Here is a 25108-nt window from a genome sequence, read left to right on the forward strand (position 1 = left end):
AAAGTACTTGACAAAAGTGCCTAAACAGACCAAAAAAAATGGACAGACTCAATTAAAAACAGAAAACTTCAAATTAATCTTCAAGTATTAAACTTTTCATTTAAAGCCACTTATATGCTAAACACAGTTAGACCATAATATTTCAACAGGATATAAAAATTATAGTAGTTTAAACTAAACTAATCATATAGCATCAGTAGTCTTCAAATGCATCCACATTCATAGCTATTTAAAACCTTATATTACCTCTGAAATATTAAACATGATCTAACTAGTTATTTTTTATACTGTACATCTTAATATGATATAAATAAGTTCAATAATTGTATAAAATAATTCTACTATTATTTAGGTATGTTCAATTAAACATTTAACAATTACCACAGTACCAGCTAGGCACGCATCAAAAACCGTGAATCATATTTACCACCTTGTAGATTGTGAGTGTATTTAAGAAGTTTGCGTTTAAGGAAGTATACATTAATCTTATACATTTCAGATTAATTTGACTGAAGTCATTACACACATTTCCATATAAAAGTAGGTTGCATATTGTTTTAAGCATGACATTTTATAGCATTTCTTTCTCATTTTATTCTATTTAAAATGTATTTATATTTCCAATGTGTCGTGATAAGTCATTGCAAGACCTTTTTGATTGTTCATGCATCCAGTTTTTGCTCCAATGCCAAGGATAATGTCTTCAGCAAACTTTCCACATGTTTACTCATTTAATCCACTAGAGGGAGTACACTACTTGTGTAACACTGTTCCTTGTATTAAGCATTGGAACCATTCTTAACTGGTTCTATTTCTTATCAGAACATTTAATATAGAAAAACATTCTTAGTGGGCATAATGTAAGGCAGATATACTATCTGACAGAATAGTTTGTGAACATGAAGTAAAGCAGATATATGACAAAGATCTGGCCAGTGGTTCAAATAAAGTGACGCTGAAACAATTAATTTTTACTTTAAAATGTAACATTGTTAATGGGACTTGACTAAAGAACAGCTGTGCTTTTCTGCAGGTCCTACATTAGCAGCATGTTTGTATCCATTTTAAATTGTGATTAGCATTTTGTATAATACTTTAGTAGACTACAAACTGACTATTCTGTTTGTGATCAGTCATACTGTACAATATGAGTAGGTGGTAAAGTCCCTCTTGCAGCACACCAGTGGAACTGTCCCTGAAGACTTCATGTGCTTCCAGAGGATTCCTGCCAATGTGTGTAATTATTGAAGATCAGTAATCACATGCATGGACTCAAGGCCCTTTTTTCTCAGTTAACAGACTTTTACCAAAAATTCCGGGTTTCACAAAAGCTAATCGGCCAGCATTTAACAATTTTCACCACAAATCCGGCCCACTCAATAATGTAAAAATCTATTACTTTGCATTCAGTAGATACATTTATGTGTTTTAATGCAAGATAGGGCTGTCTGTTTAACACACAGAACTTTGCTTCAGGTTTATATTAACAAAGAACATAACCAAGTGCGCTTCTTTTCTGACCAGCCCGGAGTATTCAATGTTTTCGCAGAATTACCCATTTTCATTTTCTTCTATTGTAAATACGTACTATATTGAAGAACTACCATAGACTGCATTCACATTACTATATATTCGTTTATTTTAGCTTATTGAAGGAAATACACAAGCAGAGTTTCATCAAAATGCACCTACATTGTTATTTATTTTGCTTTAAGAAACATAGCTCAGTTTTCAAAAGACACAGCCAACTTTAATCCATACATTTGAAGTAAAACAAGTCATTCAGTTTAGTTTAGATTAAAACCTTTGTGACTGGGTTCAACATGCTATTCAGACACACAGTAAAATTCCACAAAGCTACTGCAGATTTTTTTCCCATTTTAGTCAACCTTAAACAGACATCTAGGATCCCTGAAGTGGTATAGGCACAGTTACAATCACAGTTCCTGGCTAACAAGTGATTCAGCCTGCTTTAGACAGATCGTGTTTTTTGGACAGTATCAGTGCTGCGGGTGGTTGAAAAAACAAAAACGTTGTATACCCCACAGCAGGCAAATGAATTAGGCTGGAGCCGGTCATCCCTGCCTACCATTTGAAAAGCTATAGTGCAAAACACTCGCTCCACAGATGGTACCAGAGGTCTGTTCTAGCGAATTACTGAACAGCACACAATCCTTTATGGAATTTATGAGATTGCTACGGAACAGCACACAATCCTTTATGGAATTTATGACCTTTCTACAGAACGTAGCACCCAATCCTTTATGGAATTTATGACCTCTCTACAGAACGTAGCACCCAATCCTTTATGGAATTTATGACCTCTCTACAGAACGTAGCACCCAATCCTTTATGGAATTTATGACCTCTCTACAGAACGTAGCACCCAATCCTTTATGGAATTTATGACCTCTCTACAGAACGTAGCACACAATCCTTTATGGAATTTATGACCTCTCTACAGAACGTAACACACAATCCTTTATGGAATTTTTGAGATCGCTACAAAACGTAGCACACAATCCTTTATGGAACTTATGAAATCATCTTCTTTGTCTAATACTATGCTGGCTGTGTAGCTTATATCAATACCAAGGCAAGAATTAGTAGTGAAGTTTCCAGAATTAACAGCGTTAATTATTGTTTTCTTGTCCCACGGTGACAAGGGGACAGGACAAAGGCATCTAGCTCACATCTTGGATTCACGTGCAGTCAGGGACGCAGCGGTGGGGGCGTAGGTCCGGATCACATTCTGGAGAAAACACAAGAACTTACAATGATCTGAACCACTTGTATTAGCACTGCCCTTACAGTGATCTGAAGCATTTGCATTAGGACTGCCCTTACAATGATCTGAAGCATTTGTATTAGCACTGCCCTTACACTGATCTAAAGCATTTGTACTAGGACTGTCCATACAGTGATCTGAAACATTTGTACTAGGACTGTCCATACAGTGATCTGAAACATTTGTATTAGGACTGCCCTTACAGTGATCTGAAGCATTTGTACTAGGACTGCCCTTACAATGATCTGAACCATTTGTACTAGGACTGTCCATACAGTGATCTGAAGCATTTGCATTAGGACTGCCCTTACAATGATCTGAAGCATTTGTATTAGGACTGCCCTTACAATGATCTGAACCACTTGTATTAGCACTGCCCTTACACTGATCTGAAGCATTTGTACTAGGACTGTCCATACAGTGATCTGAAACATTTGTATTAGGACTGCCCTTACAGTGATCTGAAGCATTTGTATTAGGACTGTCCTACACAGCAACCACACTTCTCTCCCATGGTTTTCTATGAAGGTTGCTGTTATGTTATAACTCAATAACAGAAAAGACAACCCTAATTAATGACACCTGTTCTAAAACTGCTTACTAATTAAATGCTTCGGCGGTATGCTCGAGCCCTTGTCAAAAGTTACCTCTTTCATGAACTACAATGATTATTTCAGGCAGCAGTATATACATAACTAACATTAAAAAGTTGTAAGAGAAGAGAACGTCATTGCTGTGCAAATAATGCACTTGACCTCTTGGGCTTTACCGACTCGTGATTTCAGTTATTACCCTGCAACACATCACAGCAATGCCAGTACCCTTACATAAATGAATGCAGTGCTCCCTCACTATTAAGTTGTAATAGGGAGCCATAGTTTAGTCACTGTGCTATATGCTTTCTGCTTCATAATGTAAGTCTAAAGTTTGGACAATGACAAATACCTGTGATGCCCAGTCTACGTACACAGCACTTAAGCATGTCTGTACAGACAGATCAGTTGTCTACAGTTGAGAGAGGGTACAAAGCATCTTGGTTGGAGTGGCATTGTTCCTTTATAGCTTCAATGACTGTAGGAAACTCTATTTGCGTTGATAATACAATTACAGATCTGTCCAATAAATAAATCAAGACTAAACAATTTAACCATATCACAAAAAAACAAAATAAAAAAGTGTATGTGAAACGGAATTTTGAGGGGCCACACCTCAGTTTTAGGAGGTAATGATTTATATTAAGTGTATTTTAGTGTTAGGGTACATGTGGTGCAGGGTTTCTCATAGTGAATCCAAGAGAAAATTAAGGGACTGAAGTTTAAATGGAGCTCTGTGTTCATTACCCCCCCCCCCCCCAGAGTGTGTGTTGTATGTGCTGGTGTTCATTACCTCCCCAGCCTGTGTGTTGTATTTGTCCAGCAGGGCCTGGATGCAGCTCCCATAGTCTGGATGAACATCCATGAAGTTCTTCACCTGAAACACACAACCCAGTTTCGATATAAGCCAACTGCTGCTACCCAACCCACTTTCAAACGAAGAGCAGAAAATGCCTGCCGCTTTCATCTTTTCTCTACAATCCAATCTGCAACCGTACAGCACCAATATAACATGTGGAGTAGTGGTTAGGGCTCTGGACCGGAAGGTCGTGGGTTCAATCCCAGGTGGGGGACACTGCTGCTGTACCCTTGAGCAAGGTACTTCACCTAGATTGCTCCAGTAAAAACCCAACTGTATAAATGGGTAATTGTATGTAAATATAATGTGATATTATTATTATTTATTTCTTAGACGCCCTTATCCAGGGCGACTTACAATTGTTACAAGATATCACATTATTTTTACATACAATTAACCATTTGTACAGTTGGGTTTTTACTGGAGCAATCTAGGGAAAGTACCTTGCTCAAGGGTACAGCAGCAGTGTCCCTCACCTGGGATTTAACCCACAACCCTCCGGTCATGAGTCCAGAGCCCTAACCGCTACTCCAAGTCACCCTGTCTGCTAAGAAATAAAATTAATAATAATGTCTGTACAATTCCCATTTCTAATGTACTGTTGCTGACACAAAAAAAAAAAAACTTTGATCTGTGCCTGATTTTAGACCACACAAATAAAACAGCAGCAGAACTGTCTGGCAGTTACTATACATTGTTTGTAGCTCGATGTGCAAACTTTTTGAAGTTTGATGATTTTTTTGTAACACGGTGAATTTGGCTATGCTCCATTTTAGAAGTTTAAATTAAACATATTTTAGGTTTACCCCCCACGTACCCCAAAATGCAAGCCCCCCCCCCCCCCTCAAAAGAAATAAAAAAAAACCCTCTTGTACCTGTATCCTGTTTTCTCTTGAAACAATGTGAATGAGTGATGAATATCAACCAAGTATATATGGAAACTAACACTAAAGACACACTGCATTAAAGCGTTCCAGAACCCCCTGCAGTGTTTGCAAGAACCCCTTTACCATTTCTGTATCCCGTTTTGTCCACATAGCAGCTATATATTTCTCAACATATTCCTGATAGTTTCCAGATTTTATTCACACATCACAGGTATATTAGGAAATTACTTTTTTCAACTCTCAAGAACATCCGCCCGGAGGAAGAGAATTCAGTTGATGCTCCCCCTGGCAACAATGCTCCGATTGAAATAAATGTTGTACTGTTGCAACACAAAACCAGCATTACTGCAGGAGAGGCATGGTGTGGATGCACTGTGATCTTTAGAAGAGAAATTATCTTTCTACTGGCAAACCCTCCCAAATAAATGTTGAGAAATGTGTTACCCAGTTGATTTGTGACCCAAAAGGTTCAAGAGGAGTCAGCAAAATGTTTAAAAACATAACACTGCGATATGGACAACACTGGACACAGCAAAGGTAGCATAATGCGTATCTTGTAAAGGCCACAGGGTGTTCTGTAACAGTTATGTCAGGTCTCCAGACTGACTCCACATCCTGTTTAATGTTTGAATGCAGTCAGTCGTGTTCACTTACTGCACGTTTCTGGATGAAAAGCTGAGCCTCCTTGAGGTGGCCGGCGATGTTCTCACACAGACGCTGGCGCTCTTCTTCGTTCAGAACCTGTGTGTAGAAAGTGCGCACCTGTGCAGAGGAACAGCAGGTAGACGATTACTTTCACTAACTTCCAACATGATTGGCAGAATCACACAACACAGCTGAAAGAATGCATTTGAAACATGGTGGCTTCTCGTTACCTGGGTCACATTGTCATCGTCGGAGCTGTTAAAGCGAGCCACGTCGGCAGACACCCTGAACTTGGTCTCCAGGAACTGCGGCTGTGTATCCGGGGCGCTGAAGCTGTTGGGGTAGTAATTGGGGGCTCCGCCTGGAACAGGAGAACATGATACAAGAGAATCACAAGGACTGTTTAGTATGTTTCCAGTTGTTCAGGATGCACAGCTTATTTCATTGGTTACGTACACCTTGGGATCCTTGGCAAGGTGCAATGTTGAACATTTTTGCTTTGTAAACGTAACGTGCCAACATTTTCAGGAATCATTAGGAATTCCTGCAGATCCGCACTGACTTGAATTTAAACCAGTGCGCGCACACACACACACACACACACACACACACACACACACACACAGAGGGTTCTCATAAATCGCTTGGTGAAGACAGATGCAAAATCAAAGAGGTTATGGTGTTTACCATGTACAGTGTCCTATTAAATTAGGTCAGTCTCACTCCAATGGCATAGAACTGAATAGGTACCATCTACATCATGGCACTGCATTTAAAAATCTGCACAAAACAGAATTAAAAAATAAACAACAAGCAAAGAACATTGCCAGTCTGTATTTTAAAGCCTTGGTTATCACACCTTCAACAGAAATGAATCCCGTCCCAATAAGCCACAGTCGCGCTTACCCTGGTTATCGAACATGCACATGGGCCCGTCTCTCTGGTAGTTTGCCACTCGAGTCTTATAGGGGCAGTTCACAGGGATTTGCAGGTAATTGGCTCCCAGGCGGTGTCTATGAGTGTCCGGGTATGAGAACAAGCGTCCCTGGAAAAGCAGGAAAAAATTACAAGACTTGAAAAACCACCACTAACCCTGTATACATATGAAGAGGGCTCTACCTGCACCAAACAAATCTGTATTTTATACACTTCAGTCAATCTAGGGACCAAACTACACAGTAAAACTAACATTCAGAAACTGTTATTGAACTCCATGTTATGAAAACAAGACTCTTATGAAGAAAGCAATAAAGAGCGTGCTAAAATAAACTGGTTCATGTAACAAAGCAAGTGCCTAACACACTGGGTGGATTTAGTGTCACCTGAGTTTAATTCAGATGTTTAGTGAATGGCTTAACGTTTAATAGTAGTAAACTAAACTGAAGCATTGACACCCATACAAAAAGAAAACATATTTTCACTATATTATAAATATATGCAATGTAACCGTTTTATATGTTACATATATGCATCAAATATCCATACATTGACGTACATATATAAATAAACAAAATTTAATATAAATAAGCAAAATATCGTTCTTAGTTTGCTATATATATATATATATATATAGAATTACACACAGTACTACACACAGTACTGTGCAAAAGTTTTAGGCAGGTGTGAAAAAATGCTGTAAAGTAAGAATGCTTTCAAAAATAGACATGTTAATAGTTTATATTTATCAATTAACAAAATGCAAAGTGAGTGAACAGAAGAAAAATCTACATCAAATCAATATTTGGTGTGACCACCCTTTGCCTTCAAAACAGCATCAATTCTTCTAGGTACACTTGCACACAGTTTTTGAAGGAACTCGGCAGGTAGGTTGGCCCAAACATCTTGGAGAACTAACCACAGTTCTTCTGTGGATTTAGGCAGCCTCAGTTGCTTCTCTCTCTTCATGTAATCCCAGACCGACTCGATGATGTTGAGATCAGGGCTCTGTGGGGGCCATACCATCACTTCCAGGACTCCTTGTTCTTCTTTACGCTGAAGATAGTTCTTAATGACTTTCGCTGTATGTTTGGGGTCGTTGTCATGCTGCAGAATAAATTTGAGGCCAATCAGATGCCTCCCTGATGGTATTGCATGATAGATAAGTATCTGCCTGTACTTCTCAGCATTGAGGAGACCATTAATTCTGACCAAATCCCCAACTCCATTTGCAGAAATGCAGCCCCAAACTTGCAAGGAACCTCCACCATGCTTCACTGTTGCCTGCAGACACTCATTCGTGTACCGCTCTCCAGCCCTTCGGCGAACAAACTGCCTTCTGCTACAGGCAAATATTTCAAATTTTGATTCATCAGTCCAGAGCACCTGCTGCCATTTTTCTGCACCCCAATTCCTGTGTTTTCGTGCATAGTTGAGTCGCTTGGCCTTGTTTCCACGTCGGAGGTATGGCTGTTTGGCCGTAAGTCTTCCATGAAGGCCACTTCTGACCAGACTTCTCCGGACAGTAGATGGGTGTACCAGGGTCCCACTGTTTTCTGCCAATTCCGAGCTGATGGCACTGCTGGACATCTTCCGATTGCGAAGGGAAGTAAGCATGATGTGTCTTTCATCTGCTGCAGTAAGTTTCCTTGGCTGACCACTGCGTCTATGGTCCTCAACGTTGCCCGTTTGTGCTTCTTCAAAAGAGCTTGGACAGCACATCTGGAAACCCCTGTCTGCCTTGAAATTTCTGCCTGGGAGAGACCTTGCTGATGCAGTATAACTACCTTGTGTCTTGTTGCTGTGCTCAGTCTTGCCATGGTGTATGACTTGACAGTGAACTGTCTTCAGCAACCTCACCTTGTTAGCTGAGTTTGGCTGTTCCTCACCCAGTTTTATTCCTCCTACACAGCTGTTTCTGTTTCAGTTAATGATTGTGTTTCAATCAACATATTGAATTGATGATCATTAGCACCCGTTTGGTATAATTGTTTAATCATACACCTGACTATATGCCTACAAAATCCCTGACTTTGTGCAAGTGTACCTAGAAGAATTGATGCTGTTTTGAAGGCAAAGGGTGGTCACACCAAATATGGATTTGATTTAGATTTTTCTTCTGTTCACTCACTTTGCATTTAGTTAATTGATAAATATAATCTATTAACATGTCTATTTTTGAAAACATTCTTACTTTACAGCATTTTTTCACACCTGCCTAAAACTTTTGCACAGTACTGTATATATATATATATATATATATATATATATATATATATATATATATATATAGCTCAAAGAGCCAGCTGCCCATTAAATATATATATATATATATATATATATATATATATATATATATATATATAAAATTATACATCGTCATTCGTGCACACCTAATTTTAAACAAATTCTTCAAACTGAGGTTCTATCCAGAAGGAAACGACGCGTTTTGACACCAATGAAGACACAGTTGGTGTCAAAACGCGCTTTATTTTTTGCAGCAATGTTTTAATAGACAATAACTCCTTATTCAAATTGAAATATGGAGTGAATCACTTTCTTTAATTATAAGATGACCATGTAACAAGACGTGTTTGACGAGAGTGCAACCAAACCTGTCTATGCGGCTGTTTGACAAGTAAAAGAGTTTGAAGATTAGGATCTCTGAATACTGTCAAAGTAGACTTAATGCCCGTGGTCCACACACACAATGACGAATGCGTCAGTCTAGGACATATAGCATTTAGCGCCAAATTGGACAACAGTAACTGTGATGATGACAGTGGCAGTGACAAAGAGACCACAAAAACCTGTGGCGTAGACACCAAGATAGCAGCGCTACAGATGCAAGGATTCGTTTCTTCATATGAAGAGCAGAAGGATGCCGATTCTGTAAAATTAGTTTTCTGATACAATTACTTAGTGAATCCCAATAAACATTCTGCCTCACAAACAAAAGACTATGATGGACTCTCAAGGTTCAAAACAACGATTTACAGGAGTGAATTGTTTTAAAAAAGCTGTTACCAAAAAAAAAAACAACAACCTTCTGTTGGTACATATTTTGTTGAAATGTAAGCAAAGTTAATTACACAGCTGGGCTTTTTACTTAGTTTTAAAAGTAAAAAAATGATTTTATATATCTCCTCTGAACAGTTGATGTTGAAACATCTGTACTTCTAGTAGCATTTAGCTGAGCTTGTGTTTCAGGGGCAGTTAATCGCCGGTTTCGCAGACTTGTGACTCGAATGAACTTGTTCTCTGATTCTGAGGTCACCCTTGGCCTGCCTGACCTTGTTTGGTCCTCGTGCCACTTTCTTCAAATCGTTTGATGGTCTTGGCCACAGCAGTTAGACACTTGCAAAGTTCTTGCAATTTTGTCTTAAAGATTGACCTTCATTTCTTCATTTGTCTTTTTTCTTTGCTTAACTGAGCGTATTTTGCCATTTTCTGCTCCCTTACATTCAGGAATGACAAACTTGTGCCTATGCTACCTATATTTATAGTAAGCATTGACCCTCACCTGTTAACAATAATTGGTGGCAAAAGGTTAATTAGGTAACATGCTAGTTAACTCGGAGAACATCTAACAAAGACACTTTTATACTTAGGCCAGTGTTTTAACACCGTGTTACACACATTTCAGAATTTTAACTGACTTGGGCTTCAGACTGAAATTCCCTTGCTTTGGGTGACCATTTCATTGAAATTGACAAGATTTACACTTGCATTTAAAAATAAAATTTTTGAATGTAATTCACTTATGATTATCATCTTATACAAGTACACGTATCATATAATGAAATATTAAGTGTTTATAGACAAGTTTATACAGTTAAAAGCATAGATAATCATGAAAAACCTGGTTTCAAGCAGGTGTACTCAAACTTTTGACTGGTACTGATATATATATATATATATATATACACACACACATACACACACATATATACACACACATACAGTGCCTTGCAAAAGTATTCAGACCCCTGATCAATTCTCTCATATTACTGAATTACAAATGGTACATTGAAATTTCATTCTGTTTGATATTTTATTTTAAAACACTGAAACTCAAAATCAATTATTGTAAGGTGACATTGGTTTTATGTTGGGAAATATTTTTAAGAAAAATAAAAAACAAATATCTTGCTTGCATAAGTATTCAACCCCTGTGCTGTGGAAGCTCCCAGTTTACACCGATGAAAGAAATTGCCCTAACGAGGACACAATTACCTTACCATTGGCCTCCACCTGTGAACCATTAAAGTTGCTGTCACGTTTTCTGGATAAAAACCCCACTGTTGAAGGATCATTGGTCAGGCTGTGAATCTGAAGGAAAATGAAGACCAAAGAGCATTCTACAGAAGTTAGAGATAAAGTAATACAAATGCATAGATTAGGGAAAGGGTACAAAATAATATCCAAGTGTTTGGATATCCCAGTGAGCACAGTTGGATCAATAATCAGGAAGTGGAAGCTGCATCACACCACCCAGGCACTGCCAAGAAAAGGCCGTCCCTCAAAACTCAGCGCTCAAACTTGAGAAACAATAATGAGGAGACTTGAGAGAAGCCACAGAGAGGCCAACAATCACTTTGAAGGAGCTACAGAGTTCAGTGGCTGGGAGTGGAGTAATGGTGCACCAGTCAACCATATCAAGAGCTCTGCATAACACTGGCCTGTATGGGAGGGTGGCAAGAAAGAAGCCATTACCTCAAAAAGTACCATCTGAAAGCACGTCTGGAGTTTGCCAGAAAGCATGAGAGTGACCCAGCTGCAATGTGGGAAAAGGTTTTGTGGTCAGATGAGACCAAGATAGAGCTTTTTGGCCAAAACTCAAAGCGCTATGTGTGGCGCAAACCTAACACTGCCCATGCCTCAAGACACACCATCCCGAAGGTGAAGTATGGTGGTGGTAGCATCATGCTGTGGGGATGCTCCTCATCAGCAGGGACTGGGCATCTTGTTAAAATTGAAGGAAGAATGGATGGAGCAAAATACAGGGAAATACTGCAAGAGAACCTGCTTCAGTCCGCTAAAAAACTGAAGCTTGGGAGGAAATTTACCTTTCAGCAGGACAATAATACCAAGCACAAGGCCAAAGCAACATTGGAGCGGTTCAAAAACAAAAAGGTGAATGTCCTACAGTGGCCCAGTCAAAGTCCTGATCTCAATCCCATTGAGAATCTGTGGCACTATTTGAAAATTGCGGTCCACAAGCGTCGTCCAACCAACCTGAACAACCTGGAGCAAATCTGCCAAGAAAGGGCCAAAATCACTCCGACACTGTGTGCAAAGCTGGTACGTACTTACCCCAAAAGACTTAAAGCTGTTATTGCAGCGAAAGGTGGCTCTACCAAATAATGTGTGGGGTTGAATACTTATGCAAGCAAGATATTTCAGTTTTTTATTTTTCTTAAAAATATTTCCCAACATAAAACCAATGTCACCTGACAATAATTGATTTTGAGTTTCAGTGTTTTAAAATAAAATATCAAACAGAATGAAATTTCAATGTACCATTTGTAATTCAGTAATATGAGAGACTTGGTCAGGGGTCTGAATACTTTTGCAAGGCACTGTATAATTTATATATATATACACACACACACAGTACCAGTCAAAAGTTTGAGTACATCTGCTTGAAACTAGGTTTTTCATGATTATCTATGCTTTTAACTGTATAAAGTTGTCTATAAACACTTAATATTTCATTATATGATACGTGTACTTATATAAGCTGATAATCATAAGTGAATTTCATTCAAGAATTTTATTTTTAAATGAAAATGTAAATCTTGTCAATTTCAATGAAATGGTCACCCAAAGCAAGGGAATTTCAGTCTGAAGCCCAGTCAGTTAAAAGTCTGAAATGTGTATAACATGGTGTTAGAACACTGGCCTAAGTATAAAAGTGTCTTTGTTAGATGTTCTCCGAGTTAACTAGCATGTTACCTAATTAACCTTTTGTCACCAATTATTGTTAACAGGTGAGGGTCAATGCTTACTATAAATATAGGTAGCATAGGCACAAGGTTGTCATTCCTGAATGTAAGGGAGCAGAAATTGGCAAAATACGCTCAGTTAAGCAAAGAAAAAAGACTGTAATTACTTTAAGAAATGAAGGTCAATCTTTAAGATAAAAATCGCAAGAACTTTGCAAGTGTCTGTAACTGCTGTGGCCAAGACCATCAATTTGAGGAATCCAAGATTTAGAGACAATTTTCAATTTTCTTGAACATTGCTTTGATACTCCTTATGTTTTGTTTTGTATATTGTAACTTGTGTTTTCATTTTCAAGTATTTACAGAAACGTATACAACGTAAAACATTGCCAATTATGAGAAAAAAACCTAGTTTCCAGCAAGTGTACTCAAACTTTTGACTGGTACTGTATATATATATATATATATATATATATATATATATATATATATATATATATATATATATGTATATGTATATATACACTTATTTTATAGAATTGTATTTTTTATTTGAATTACCAGAAAACTAGCAAGTTAGCTACCATTATTTAATATTAATGCGTAGAATAAATTAGCAATAATACCTTGTGATATTAATGGCTGCTAGGCACATGACTTAGTTCATAGGAAAATTGTGAGCACTGATGGTTTGAATATCTTATTCCCTGTCGAAATGTCTTATCTTGTAACTTTGTAATATTTTTATTTATAATTTTCTCTCTCTCTCTCTCTCTCTCTATATATATATAAAAAAATAAAATAAGTATAATGTCTGCAATTATTGTTTCAGGGCTTGCTCGCTCTTGAATACCACCTGGGGAGACCCGCAAATCCACCTGCAGCCCTGGGGAGCTCAGAAATACCATCTCTGTGCCAGGGCAGCTCAGAATACCATCTCTGTGCCAGGGCAGCTCAGAATACCATCTCTGTGCCAGGGCAGCTCAGAATACCATCTCTGTGCCAGGGCAGCTCAGAATACCATCTCTGTGCCAGGGCAGCTCAGAATACCATCTCTGTGCCAGGGCAGCTCAGAATACCATCTCTGTGCCAGGGCAGCTCAGAATACCATCTCTGTGCCAGGGCAGCTCAGACATACCATCTCTGTGCCAGGGCAGCTCAGAATACCATCTCTGTGCCAGGGCAGCTCAGAATACCATCTCTGTGCCAGGGCAGCTCAGAATACCATCTCTGTGCCAGGGCAGCTCAGAATACCATCTCTGTGCCAGGGCAGCTCAGAATACCATCTCTGTGCCAGGGCAGCTCAGAATACCATCTCTGTGCCAGGGCAGCTCAGAATACCATCTGCAGGTACCTTGTGTTTGGTGTGTGTATCACACTTGAGATGCTTTGTTCCTGTTTTACTTTACTCCTGAATAAACTCTTTTGATTGAAGTTACCTGAAGACGACCGACTTCTTATTTTTAAGAACAAAATAGAACCATACAATTCTATCTGTCCATAAATATTCCACATGTACAGAAACATCCAAGATAGAAGATGACGACCAGCCCTAAAAAACATGTGATATCTGCAAAAGGAGCCAAGTTATATTGGGGCAAAGTTTGCTCCAAAGGGAATTTAGAATGGAAACAGCAGCTGTGCCTCCCTGTACAAAGGTAAGAGTAACACTGGGTTTAACACCTTCGACTGATTCACAGGCTGCCATTTAAGCAGCATCCTGAAGTAATGCATGAAATAAATACCAGTCAAATCAACCAATCCTCTGCACAGGGAGGCGGAATCATTCCAACCCTTCACTCTAAAAAGCACTAAAAAGGATTTTGGACCAAGATTCCGAAATATAAAAAATATTTTAAAATCTTCTGTGGTTCAGGCCATCGGGTATGCCAGCACTTCACAATTCTATCAGAAATGCACCTCTCCTGTGTACTACAAGTTCTGATCGGTGAGCATTGGGATTCACATCGCCAGGTGTGAAACAGTCGTCAAGGCAAGGCTGCATCACTTACCTGCAGCATCTTGTCAGGGCTGGGCTCAATGCCAGGGGGCATGTTGCTGGGGTCGAATGCCAGCTGCTCCACTTCTGCAAAGTAGTTGACAGGGTTTCGGTTCAGCACGAGTTTCCCCACAGGGATCAGAGGGAAATCTTTATGAGACCAAACCTGAGGAAGCAACCAGGAAAGGTTTCAGAGTCCAAACGGAGAGACTGGGAGGTTACCACAGCAGGACAAAGTTTGAAAACACGAAAGGGCAAGGGGGCATCATCATGTTCCTGGTGACACGATAATGATGTACAGTCAACTCTCATTAAAACAAACTAACACATTCAGAAAGTGTAGGACTAAACCCTCTATCAATTTCACATTAAACAAAAAAGAAACTCAAGGAAAAGTAGCAAGCAGCATATGGGGAATTGAAAGAGAGTGGGATTAGTTTGAAACTTCCAAATCCATGACTGCACAGGTGCTGGAGGATCATCTTGGTATTCTGCCCTCAATACAATTCACAACTGTGTAACTATTATGGTTGTGAAAATTCATCATGTATAAATGAAATTAAATTTCTTCTTTGAGATGTCATCACAACATACATTAAGTGACAGATTGAAAGTCCCAGGTTACAAAAATCTTACGTTAACTTTACCAGTGTTATTGACTGGGCACCCTTCTCATACTGACAGAATCACTTATACAGAAAACTCAGAAATGGGTCCCCTGTCATTAGCATACCAGTAGATAGCCAGTAGCAGTGCTGCTCCAGTGTCTGTACCTTGGTCAGGTCGAAGGGGTTCCAGCGGAACTGCTCTGCCTGCTCGAAGGTCATGACCTGGATGAAGACGCTCCAGGAGGGGTAATTGCCGTTGGCGATGGCGTTGTACAGGTCCTGGATGCCGTAGTCAGGGTTTGTGGAGGACAAGTGGCTGGCCTCATCCACTGGGATGTTCTTAATGCCCTGGTCAGTCTGAAACCAACACATTAGTGCTGCATTCAACGACGATTCAATCTGGGGTCTTATTCTGATGCAAAGCACAACGGCAAGGACATTTTGTGGTACAAACAAACAAACAAACAAACAACTTACCTGAATGAAATCGTAGTAACTTATTTGTATTCTTTATTACCCAATTATTTTACCCAAATTTAGAATGTCAAATTAAGTTCCTTCACCGCAGCAATTCCCAACAACAGCTCAGGAAAACTGCAGGTCAGTGGACATCCTCCAAACCCAAGCCAATTGCCTCTTTACACCCAGGAAATCGAGAGCTGATATCGGTGAGTTACCAGCCTCTGGAGAGCATACAGTTGGCTGTATGAGGAGAAACAGTCCCGGACGGTTTTGCCTCCTTAACCCGCGGGAGCACCACAGCCGACGCAGCGATCTCTCTGGAACTCCTAGCAAGGATCGACAGCTTATGACTCACCCTTGCACACCACACAGCCATGCCCTTACCAGGGGAGCAACTCAGGGACCCCCAGCAGTTCAATTTTGTTGGCATTAGGGAATTCAAATAGTTGCCCTTGCACAACTTCTGCTGATTTCACATGGCAAATTCATACATTTCCTACCCATCCAATACCTAGAATGCACCCCACATGTATACCTTGAAGTGGAATTTGCAGTAGACGGCCTGCCCTGCATTATTGACCAGCTTGAAGGTGTGGGAACCATAGCCATTCATGTGTCGGTGTCCATCTGGAATTCCACGGTCGCTGAACAGGAAGGTGACCTGCATGGGGAGAGGAGAAACAAACTATAGTGCTGCTCTGTATCCGAGAACGGAGTGTTCAAAATCAGGGTCAAATTCAAACTTACAAGAAAATGGCATGAAATATATAAATCGTTTTCTCCCACTTAAAGCAATGGTATGGAATATTATGTATTATAATATTTTGGTAAGATATAATGCAATTTTATATATTTTAGAAGTGTAAAAGCTTAAATATCATACACCATGTATAACAATATATAAATACATTTAAAAAAAGAATAAAAGTGGTTTCAAATAAAATGTATTGCTGGCAGTAGAGTTGAGGAGTAGATTAACTTGGGTTAAAGCACTTTTAAAAACGACCTATTTTTGGGGGGGATACTTGCAATAATAAACGAAATACTGAAAACTTAAATAAACACAACTGCACAAGCAGTTCAAAAAAAAAATGTAAAAATACAAGGTGCAATGCATGTATGAAGTTTACTCCCAATAACTTGTTCAGGATGTCCTTTTGCAAGTTTAATCAAACTTGCATTAGTGTCACATACCTATGGGCGTCTCCACTGTTTCTTTGTTAGCAGGGAACTGAAATGGAAAATGACAATACCTGATGCAGGGACTCTGGCCGCAGGCTCCAGAAATCCCACACCATGTCTGGGTCCTTCAGGTGGGTCTGCGGGTTCCTCTTCTGAGAGTGGACAAAGGAAGGGAACTGTGGAGAAATATGACAGTGACACACCTACAGCAGGCCTGGGGGACACATTTAAATGGGGCACTGCTCCATACTCATTTAAGTAGTGTTACTTTGCACATGCTGAAAATGTAAGCTTCATATACAAAAATGGGAAACATTTAAAAACATTTTAAAAAGGGAATGTTAATATTTTATCTGGTGGTAAATCCCTTTCCTTGGACTCCTGGGCCCGGAGGGGTATAAACGCGTTGAACGATGTAGCCGGTCAGGAGTCTATCCTAGAGTTCCAGGACCTAGTTTCTCGCTATAGTATCCCTAGCACCTCTTTGTTTTTTTTATTTTAGACTGAGATCTGCTTAAAAACATATGGGGTTCCCTGGGGCTCCAACTTAATCCGTCACCCAGTAGTGGATTGGGTCCTGGGGGCAGCACCTAAGGGCTTAGTCTCCCATATATATATAAGCATCTCACCGCGCACTCCCCTGCCCCCCTCTCTTGTTCAAAACTATGGGAGAGGGATATAGCGCAATGGGGAGGGACTATAGACTGGGATGCGGTGTGGGGTAGTGTCTTTGGAGCGTCTAAGAATCCAACTCACCAATTTATTCACTTTAAAATATGCCACAGAACTTATTTGACCCCTCGTAAAAGGCATTTGATGGGGCTAGCCCCTCATCCTTGTTGTACTTTGTGCAACCTAGGAGTACCAGGCACTCTGATGCATATACTATGGGATTGCCCAGATGTTCAGCTTTTTTGGGGGCAGGTAGTCGATTCCATTTCTGCCATTATGGGGAGGTGCTTCACACTGGACCCTGCCTTTCTTCTCCTGGGTGATGTTTCTAAATTTCCTCTCTCCGAGAATGAACATAGACTGTGGCTGGCAAGTATGACTGCTGCAAAAAAAATGATTGTGCAGCACTGGCTCCCTCCTCATCAACTCTCCTTGCGGCACTGGCTACAGGTGTTTTTAGACATTATTTTTTTGGAGATGTCCTCAGCCAGAGTCAACGGAGCTAAAGCTTCCACTCTGCTGATGTGGAGAGACTCGGCAACTGCAATTAAGAAGTTACTATTGTTGTAATCAGTATGCACTGCTCATTTATTTGTCGTCAACCCATGTAACGAGGGGGTGGGAGGGGCGGGAGAGGGTGGGGTGGGGGAAATTTTTCCAGTGTCTTTCTGTTCACTTTGTATATAAATTTTCAATAAAAACTTAATTACAAAAAAAAAAAAAAAAAAAAAAAAAAAAAACCATTTTAAAAAGGGAGACACATCTTTTATATTATGCTTGAACTAGAAATGAGAGTTCCTGTGAAGAAAACAAAGCATCCCCGGTAGCATATATGAAGAGGTATGTGAACATGAAGTAATGTGAAAAAGAGCTATACAGAGGTTAATACAATGTGCCAGTGTAATCATAGAACACAGACTGTCGACACCTAAAGCGAGCGTTTTGTATCATGAATGTGGTCAGAGGTTAAAACAATGTGGCACTGAAACAGTTAATACTCATTGGACAGCACCTGCAATGGAACTTTATTAGAAAGTCATAGAATATAACTGTGTGTACCAACTATAAAACCCAAAGTCAAAGCATGTAGTCTGTCCCATTAATACAGTCAGATAAACAACGTGGCACTGAGACGGCTAAAGTACACACAACTAAGAGCTAACCAAGTCCGGTTTTTGGAAGCAGACATTCTAAACTATGGAACAACACAGTAAACACATTCACACAGGGAGCACTTTTTATTTTAGCTATTTTAAGTGTGCCCAATTGCAGTATATTACCCGATATTCTCCCCAATATAGAATTTCCAATTCTACCTCACACAGTGATTCCCTACAACAGCTCAGGAGAACTGAAGGTCAGTGGGTGGCCTTTCATCCTCAATCTAATCGCTGTACTCTGTGAATCCGTGAGATCAGTAAACAGTGTACCACAGTGAAAAGTACAGTAACCGCAGGTTCACTACAGCACTATTTACACAAGTTTGTTTGATTAACATGTAGGTCAGAGACTGACAATTCAGAGCCCACTGCATGGAATTTATACTTTATTAATCTGTGATGTATTCAGGGTTAGAAACTAACAATTGTGGTACTAGTCCTAAGGAAAAAAATTAAATTTAGATTATTTATCTTATGAATTTTGATTATGTATTTAACAAAGGCACCTTAGTAAACGCTCCTACACCTGTTTACACCTTGTTACTGAGCGACTACTGTACCGTGTGCCAAGAAATTAACACTGTCACCAGACAGGATGACAGAGGAAAAATTCTCTCAGCCGTGTCACCTTGTGGTTCTGCGGACAGTATGCAAAAACGTAACATCCGTCTGTATGGGATATCCAGACAGACAGACGAAGGGACAGACAGATGCCCCCTATATCCCTAGAGTTCTCAATAACTTAAATAATGTTAATACGAAATTTCACGACAACTGGATAAGTGGTTCTCCAGATCTACGCAGTGTGGCACCGGTACGCCAGATCGCCTGCCAGGGGTTCATGATCAGCAACAAAGGCCTCTCATTGTTCCCTGTGCAGAGCTTTAAGAACAAGCCCAACACTTTGCTCACCAGTAAGGGGTCGCGGATGAAGAAGATAGGGGTGTTGTTCCCAGTGAGGTCCCAGTTCCCTTCTTCTGTGTAGAACTTCATTGCAAAGCCGCGAGGATCCCGCACAGTGTCTGCAGAGCCAGCCTCTCCAGCTGTGGGAACACAGAGGAATCAGACACGCCGATACAAAAACAACAAAATACTAGGTCAGGGACTTCCTAACATCATGGGGCATTTTCATCAACACATGCATTGCTGTAAATACAAAATGAAAGCTCAGTATCATTATCACCTGCCTTCAACACTAGCCATGTTGTTGTTGCTGAATTATTGGGATACTTGAACTTGAGAGTTCTGAGATCAATCAGCTACTAGAACCAGGAAGAGCAGTGATAGACCCAGTGTTAATACCCTTAGATTCTGGAACTATGGACAATGTGGATGAAGGAATGTCCTAACCACGTACACGTTCCCCCTGGGGTACTATGTAGTTCACCAGGAAAATGTCCATTTCTGAAAGAACAGTGTAATTATACATATTTATCACGTATAAAATACAGCAAACGTTTGCCTTATTGACGCACTACCTATGCATTAAGAACCTGGCAGCCGGTTTAGTTTGCGTCCATCTGGTAAATGATTGAACACATAAAGCGACACAATTTCTTTAAAACGTCTTCAACAAAAGAGACACCGGCTGCATCCAACATCGGAAACACTTCTGCTAAAGATCGCTCTGTCCGGTACAAGGGGACATTTCACATGTCGGTTGTTATTTTTACATATATTTTGGTTTTTATTTAGTTTGATAATTAAGGTTATTCTGCCTTTGATTGCAACTGTGATACCATTCAGTAGAGTAAAAATTGTAAAGGGGTTCTTGAGCTGAAACTTCCAGACAGAAAGGGTACAGTTAAATAAAAAAGGTTGAAAACCATGCCCTAGATCTTGCTTCTTACAACGTTTTTCAGATGTTGTAAGAAGCTATTGTGAAAGATGGCAATCAACACACAAAATAACCCACATGTTGAATTGACAGTGAGCAAGCTGAATAAACCACAGCAGTCACATAGGCAGTTGCACGGGACAGATTTTCAAGTTTTGAATATTACCATAACAGAACTGGGCGTACACCACGTTAGTTATAGACAGGGGCTTCAGCAACTCTGTTAGTGCCATCAGAGCAGAAATGAAAAACATGTGCTGGGTTCACTTGATAAGGGAACTGGGGCAACTCAAACAAGATTATAAAAAAATGGGTTTCTTCTATATTACAGATGTCATGAATGCCTTTCTTTTGAAAAAAAAGAAAGCTATAGTTTTTGATACTCAAATTGAGTTAAACTGAGAAACAAGGAGATGCAAATCAACTATCTGTGGCACTGGGAAAAACAGCCCTGACATTCTCAATACAAGCTAGGAATGGATATTAAATCTAACGATATAACCCCCTATGCCCCATGTCTTAAAAGTGATTTTTGCTAACAAAATAATTCACGCACATCAATTCACCATATAGGTATCAGATATGTAGTTTTAAAAGTAGTTTTGGTTTAAAAACATGGTCATTACATGATTTGCTGTCAGAAAGATGCTTGACCCTAAACTACGGAGGTGAAAATGAAGTGTGAGTGTAACACATTTTCTGTCCAGGAAAGCAACCTGAGAACTATTTTAATTAGTAAAGTACCGGACGTTTTAAAATGCAAAAAACACCTTTGTGATATTATGTTTCTTCTGAAACCACATTCCACTTCTATGTCCGGGAACAAAAGTATTCTGTTAGCTGCAAGCACATTAATAAACGTGTGACCGTGCTCTCCTTACCCACGGTGGAGAACCTCACTGCAGTGGGTGTCCTCTTCCCAACGTGCTCGAATATCTTGGCTTTGGTGTACTTGGTGATGTCATGGGTCACCTCGAAGTATCCAAACGCTCCTGCGGATGAGACAGAAAGATCATTGCACCGCTCCTTCACACTATTGCTGGAACCTCAGGGCCTGTGCAAGAGGAAACATTTAGACTGCTCTCCTCAACGCTCGACAAATTACTAACGGTGCAGTAAACAAGCATGTCAGTAACACACATCCCTTGTGTGTTACTGAACCCAAAGTTCGTTTGAAAAACTGTGCATACATTATTTGTAATTCAACAAAATGTGACATTATTAGTAGGGGGTGAATACTTCTGAAAACTACTCTGTGTGTGTGTGTGTGTGTGTGCGCGCGCGCGCATGTATATATATATATTTATTAGAGCTAATATTATAACTTTGCATTCAGATGCTTTGGCTATTATACTTATACAGGCACAATAGAAACGGATCAAACTTGCATGAAAAACACCAGCCAAGTTAATAGAAACAATTGGGGCAACCTTGACCCCCACCACTTTGACAGTTGTGCCTATTTGCTTGGTGCTGGCCAAGGTTGCCCCAGTGGTTTCTTGAAACTTGGCTTGTGTTTTGGGTATCTCTACTTTAAATGGCTGGGCACTTCTGATAACTTGGCATTTTTACACATTGCAAATGTTTTTTTTGTTCCAGATTATTAATTCAGGAGGACTGGAACCTGCCTGCACTCTACCCACCTGCCCCCTTAGCGTGCACCACTCTCTCTGGGATGCGCTCCCGATCAAAATGGGCCATCTCGTCCGTGAACACCACGTCCTGGACCAGCAGGGGGCCCCGCGGCCCGGCCGTCAGCGAGTTCAGCTTGTCCCCCACGGGAACGCCTGCACCAGTGCTCAGCGTGTCCGCTCTCTGGAAAACAAAGGGCAGGCACCCCATCAAACTCACTGGGTCTGCTTAGTAAAAGCATTTTCTTTTGTGTGCCAGTTGCAGAGAAATAGGCAGGCAAAACGACTGGACTGTTAATTCATGAATGTACGCAGGTTTTACTTTTTACAAGGAACAGTATGTGCATATATTGGAAATTGATACATTGCAACTGAAAAAAATATAATAATCAGGCTGATCTTGGAACAGCTTTCCTGTAGACTGCATTAACTGCACAAAACAGCCAGCTCCTGATACCTTTGCCCTGGATAAATATGCATCTTATACAACAGTGTGGACTGCTAGGCAAAGTTAAAATCAAGTCTCTCTGAAACGCTTGAGTCAGCAAACCAGGCTGAATGCAACATGCTTCTGGAGATGTACTGCATACTTCAACACCACACACTTCCACGCCTCACACTTCCACACTGTGCTTCCACGCCTCACACTTCCACACTGTGCTTCCACGCCACACACTTCCACACTGTGCTTCCACGCCACACACTTCCACACTGTGCTTCCACGCCACACACTTCCACACTGTGCTTCCACGCCTCACACTTCCACACTGTGCTTCCACGCCTCACACTTCCACACTGTGCTTCCACGCCACACACTTCCACACTGTGCTTCCACGCCACACACTTCCACACTGTGCTTCCACGCCACACACTTCCACACTGTGCTTCCACGCCTCACACTTCCACACTGTGCTTCCACGCCTCACACTTCCACACTGTGCTTCCACGCCTCACACTTCCACACTGTGCTTCCACGCCACACACTTCCACACTGTGCTTCCACGCCACACACTTCCACACTGTGCTTCCACGCCACACACTTCCACACTGTGCTTCCACGCCTCACACTTCCACACTGTGCTTCCACGCCTCACACTTCCACACTGTGCTTCCACGCCACACACTTCCACACTGTGCTTCCACGCCTCACACTTCCACACTGTGCTTCCACACCTCACACTTCCACACTGTGCTTCCACGCCTCACACTTTCACACTGTGCTTCAACAAAAGCATACTTCAACACTGTGCTTCGAAGAGGATTTTTTTATTTTGCTCCAAGTAGAAAGACAGCCAGCAGAGGCTCATCAGAGGCAATGAACCACAAAAAAATTCAACTCTGCAAACTTTTCGCTGGAAGCCAGTACCAAGTAGGTAACAAGAAAGTCAGTAACATCCCCAAGTACTGCTGTGAATACAAATCCTGCTCTTGTGTATCATTAGAAACTAGATCACCAGGACCATGATATTTCATTGTGTAAAGCTGTATGACACTAACACACAAGGCCTCGCTACAGTGATCCCACATGCCTTTCTATGGAATACTACAGTTCATCTATAAGACAGTTACATCATGGGTACAATACCAAGGCTTCTTGACAGATCCTATAGAATATTTCAGTTTATACTTTGCACCTTTGGAAGTTTACAGTAAAACTATCGATTTATTCTTAACCCTGCATAGCAGAATCTAAAACAAGCTTGACCAGTAATGGTATTTGTTGCAATTCCCGACAGTACTTGCTGTACTACCAAACAAGACAAAAATTACATGGTACTACATTGGGGTTATACAACATGGCTCTATAGGGCTCTAAGGTTTTTACAGTTACAGCACATTAGAAACGAGCTGTGTTGGGAATGGTTCAGTTCATTTAACATACAGCTGTCAGGTTAATATATATATATATATATATATATATATATATATATATATATATATTTTAAAACTGACGTGTTTAACCCTGTTGTGAATTCCTGCAATAGCCCTGTTCAAGCTTAAGAGACGCGCATTCTGGTTATGAAGGGTTACAAATAAAACAGGCCTAACTACACTATGTGTATAATGGCTCAGCGCTGATTGTGAGGGTGCTTTGTGCACTGAAGTCTGAGCTACACAGATATGCTTCACCACAAAACTCGACAACAGCAACAACAGACAAGCTACAGACTGCACATATAAACAGGAATGACATTAAAACGTAGAAGAAATCCCTTGAAGTTAAATGGCTCCGAATGTGTTTTTAAATGAACACCCTATCGAGTAAGAAAGTAGTTCTTGCTAATGAGAGTGACCAGGAGTACAGTGCACTCGTCATAGGCCAGCACATTCAAACAAGAAAACCGGTCAATTCAGCACTTTACCAAGAAGAAATATAACAATTTTATTAAAATGACGGCAGATATTCCAAGGTGCACCACAAGTGGATAATTACAGTCGCGTTACTTATTGTGTGTTTGCAGAAATTAACAAAACAGAATGCTTAATCAGCATTTCGATTTACAAAGTCGTATTTAACCCCTTTTCTAATCATTCCATCACCGGAGTTTCTTGCATTTTACCGCTGGCCTACACCGTCTTTAAAAGAGCAAACCTATCTTTCTGGCGCCCCAGGCTCTCCCCTCCATACAGTGTGTTTAACAGCGTACCTGCGCTCCCCTGTTCTCCTTCCACATTTTCATCTGGTCGGATGCTTTGTCTCGGTTTCCCGCCATTCTACTAATGAAGTTTTTAAATAATATGTATATTTCAGTACTACTTCTCTTTCCCCTGCGCTGCCCTGGTTCTTGTCCTTCTGAACTTTAGCACAGAAACGTCTTTTGCAAACAACCGCCGCCCAGCCTAACGCCCCTAGACTCCTATTGGCTGTAAACATCAGTCACATCCAGGCATCGCGCCTCT

General features: G+C 40.4%; 1 protein-coding gene across 1 annotated transcript; it reads right to left on the reverse strand.

Moving 5' to 3' along the window:
- Positions 1–1615: 1615 nt before the first annotated feature.
- LOC117432372 (catalase-like) lies at positions 1616–25091 on the reverse strand. The gene is made up of 13 exons (XM_034054220.3): positions 24856–25091; positions 22220–22391; positions 21458–21568; positions 19652–19782; positions 16979–17083; positions 16261–16386; positions 15429–15620; positions 14669–14821; positions 6679–6817; positions 6003–6133; positions 5782–5889; positions 4175–4258; positions 1616–2752 (listed from the first exon to the last, which is right to left on the reverse strand). The coding sequence occupies exons 1-13, from the start codon at positions 24919–24921 to the stop codon at positions 2690–2692; spliced, it is 1581 nt and encodes a 526-aa protein (XP_033910111.3). The 5' UTR covers positions 24922–25091; the 3' UTR covers positions 1616–2689.
- Positions 25092–25108: the final 17 nt, after the last annotated feature.

The sequence above is a fragment of the Acipenser ruthenus genome, chromosome 27 (assembly GCF_902713425.1).
Source record: "Acipenser ruthenus chromosome 27, fAciRut3.2 maternal haplotype, whole genome shotgun sequence".
NCBI classification, from domain to species: domain Eukaryota; kingdom Metazoa; phylum Chordata; class Actinopteri; order Acipenseriformes; family Acipenseridae; genus Acipenser; species Acipenser ruthenus.

What these genes read in the sequence shown, in the direction of transcription:
- LOC117432372 (XM_034054220.3), bottom strand. Translation starts at nt 24,921, where the DNA reads ATGGCGGGAAACCGAGACAAAGCATCCGACCAGATGAAAATGTGGAAG. An exon ending in TCATCCGCGACCCCTTACTG is followed by an intron (nt 17,084 to 19,651) that starts GTGAGCAAAGTG and finishes ATTTCTCCACAG; the next exon opens with TTCCCTTCCTTTGTCCACTC. An exon ending in GTGCATGTTCGATAACCAGG is followed by an intron (nt 6,134 to 6,678) that starts GTAAGCGCGACT and finishes CTCCTGTTCCAG; the next exon opens with GCGGAGCCCCCAATTACTAC.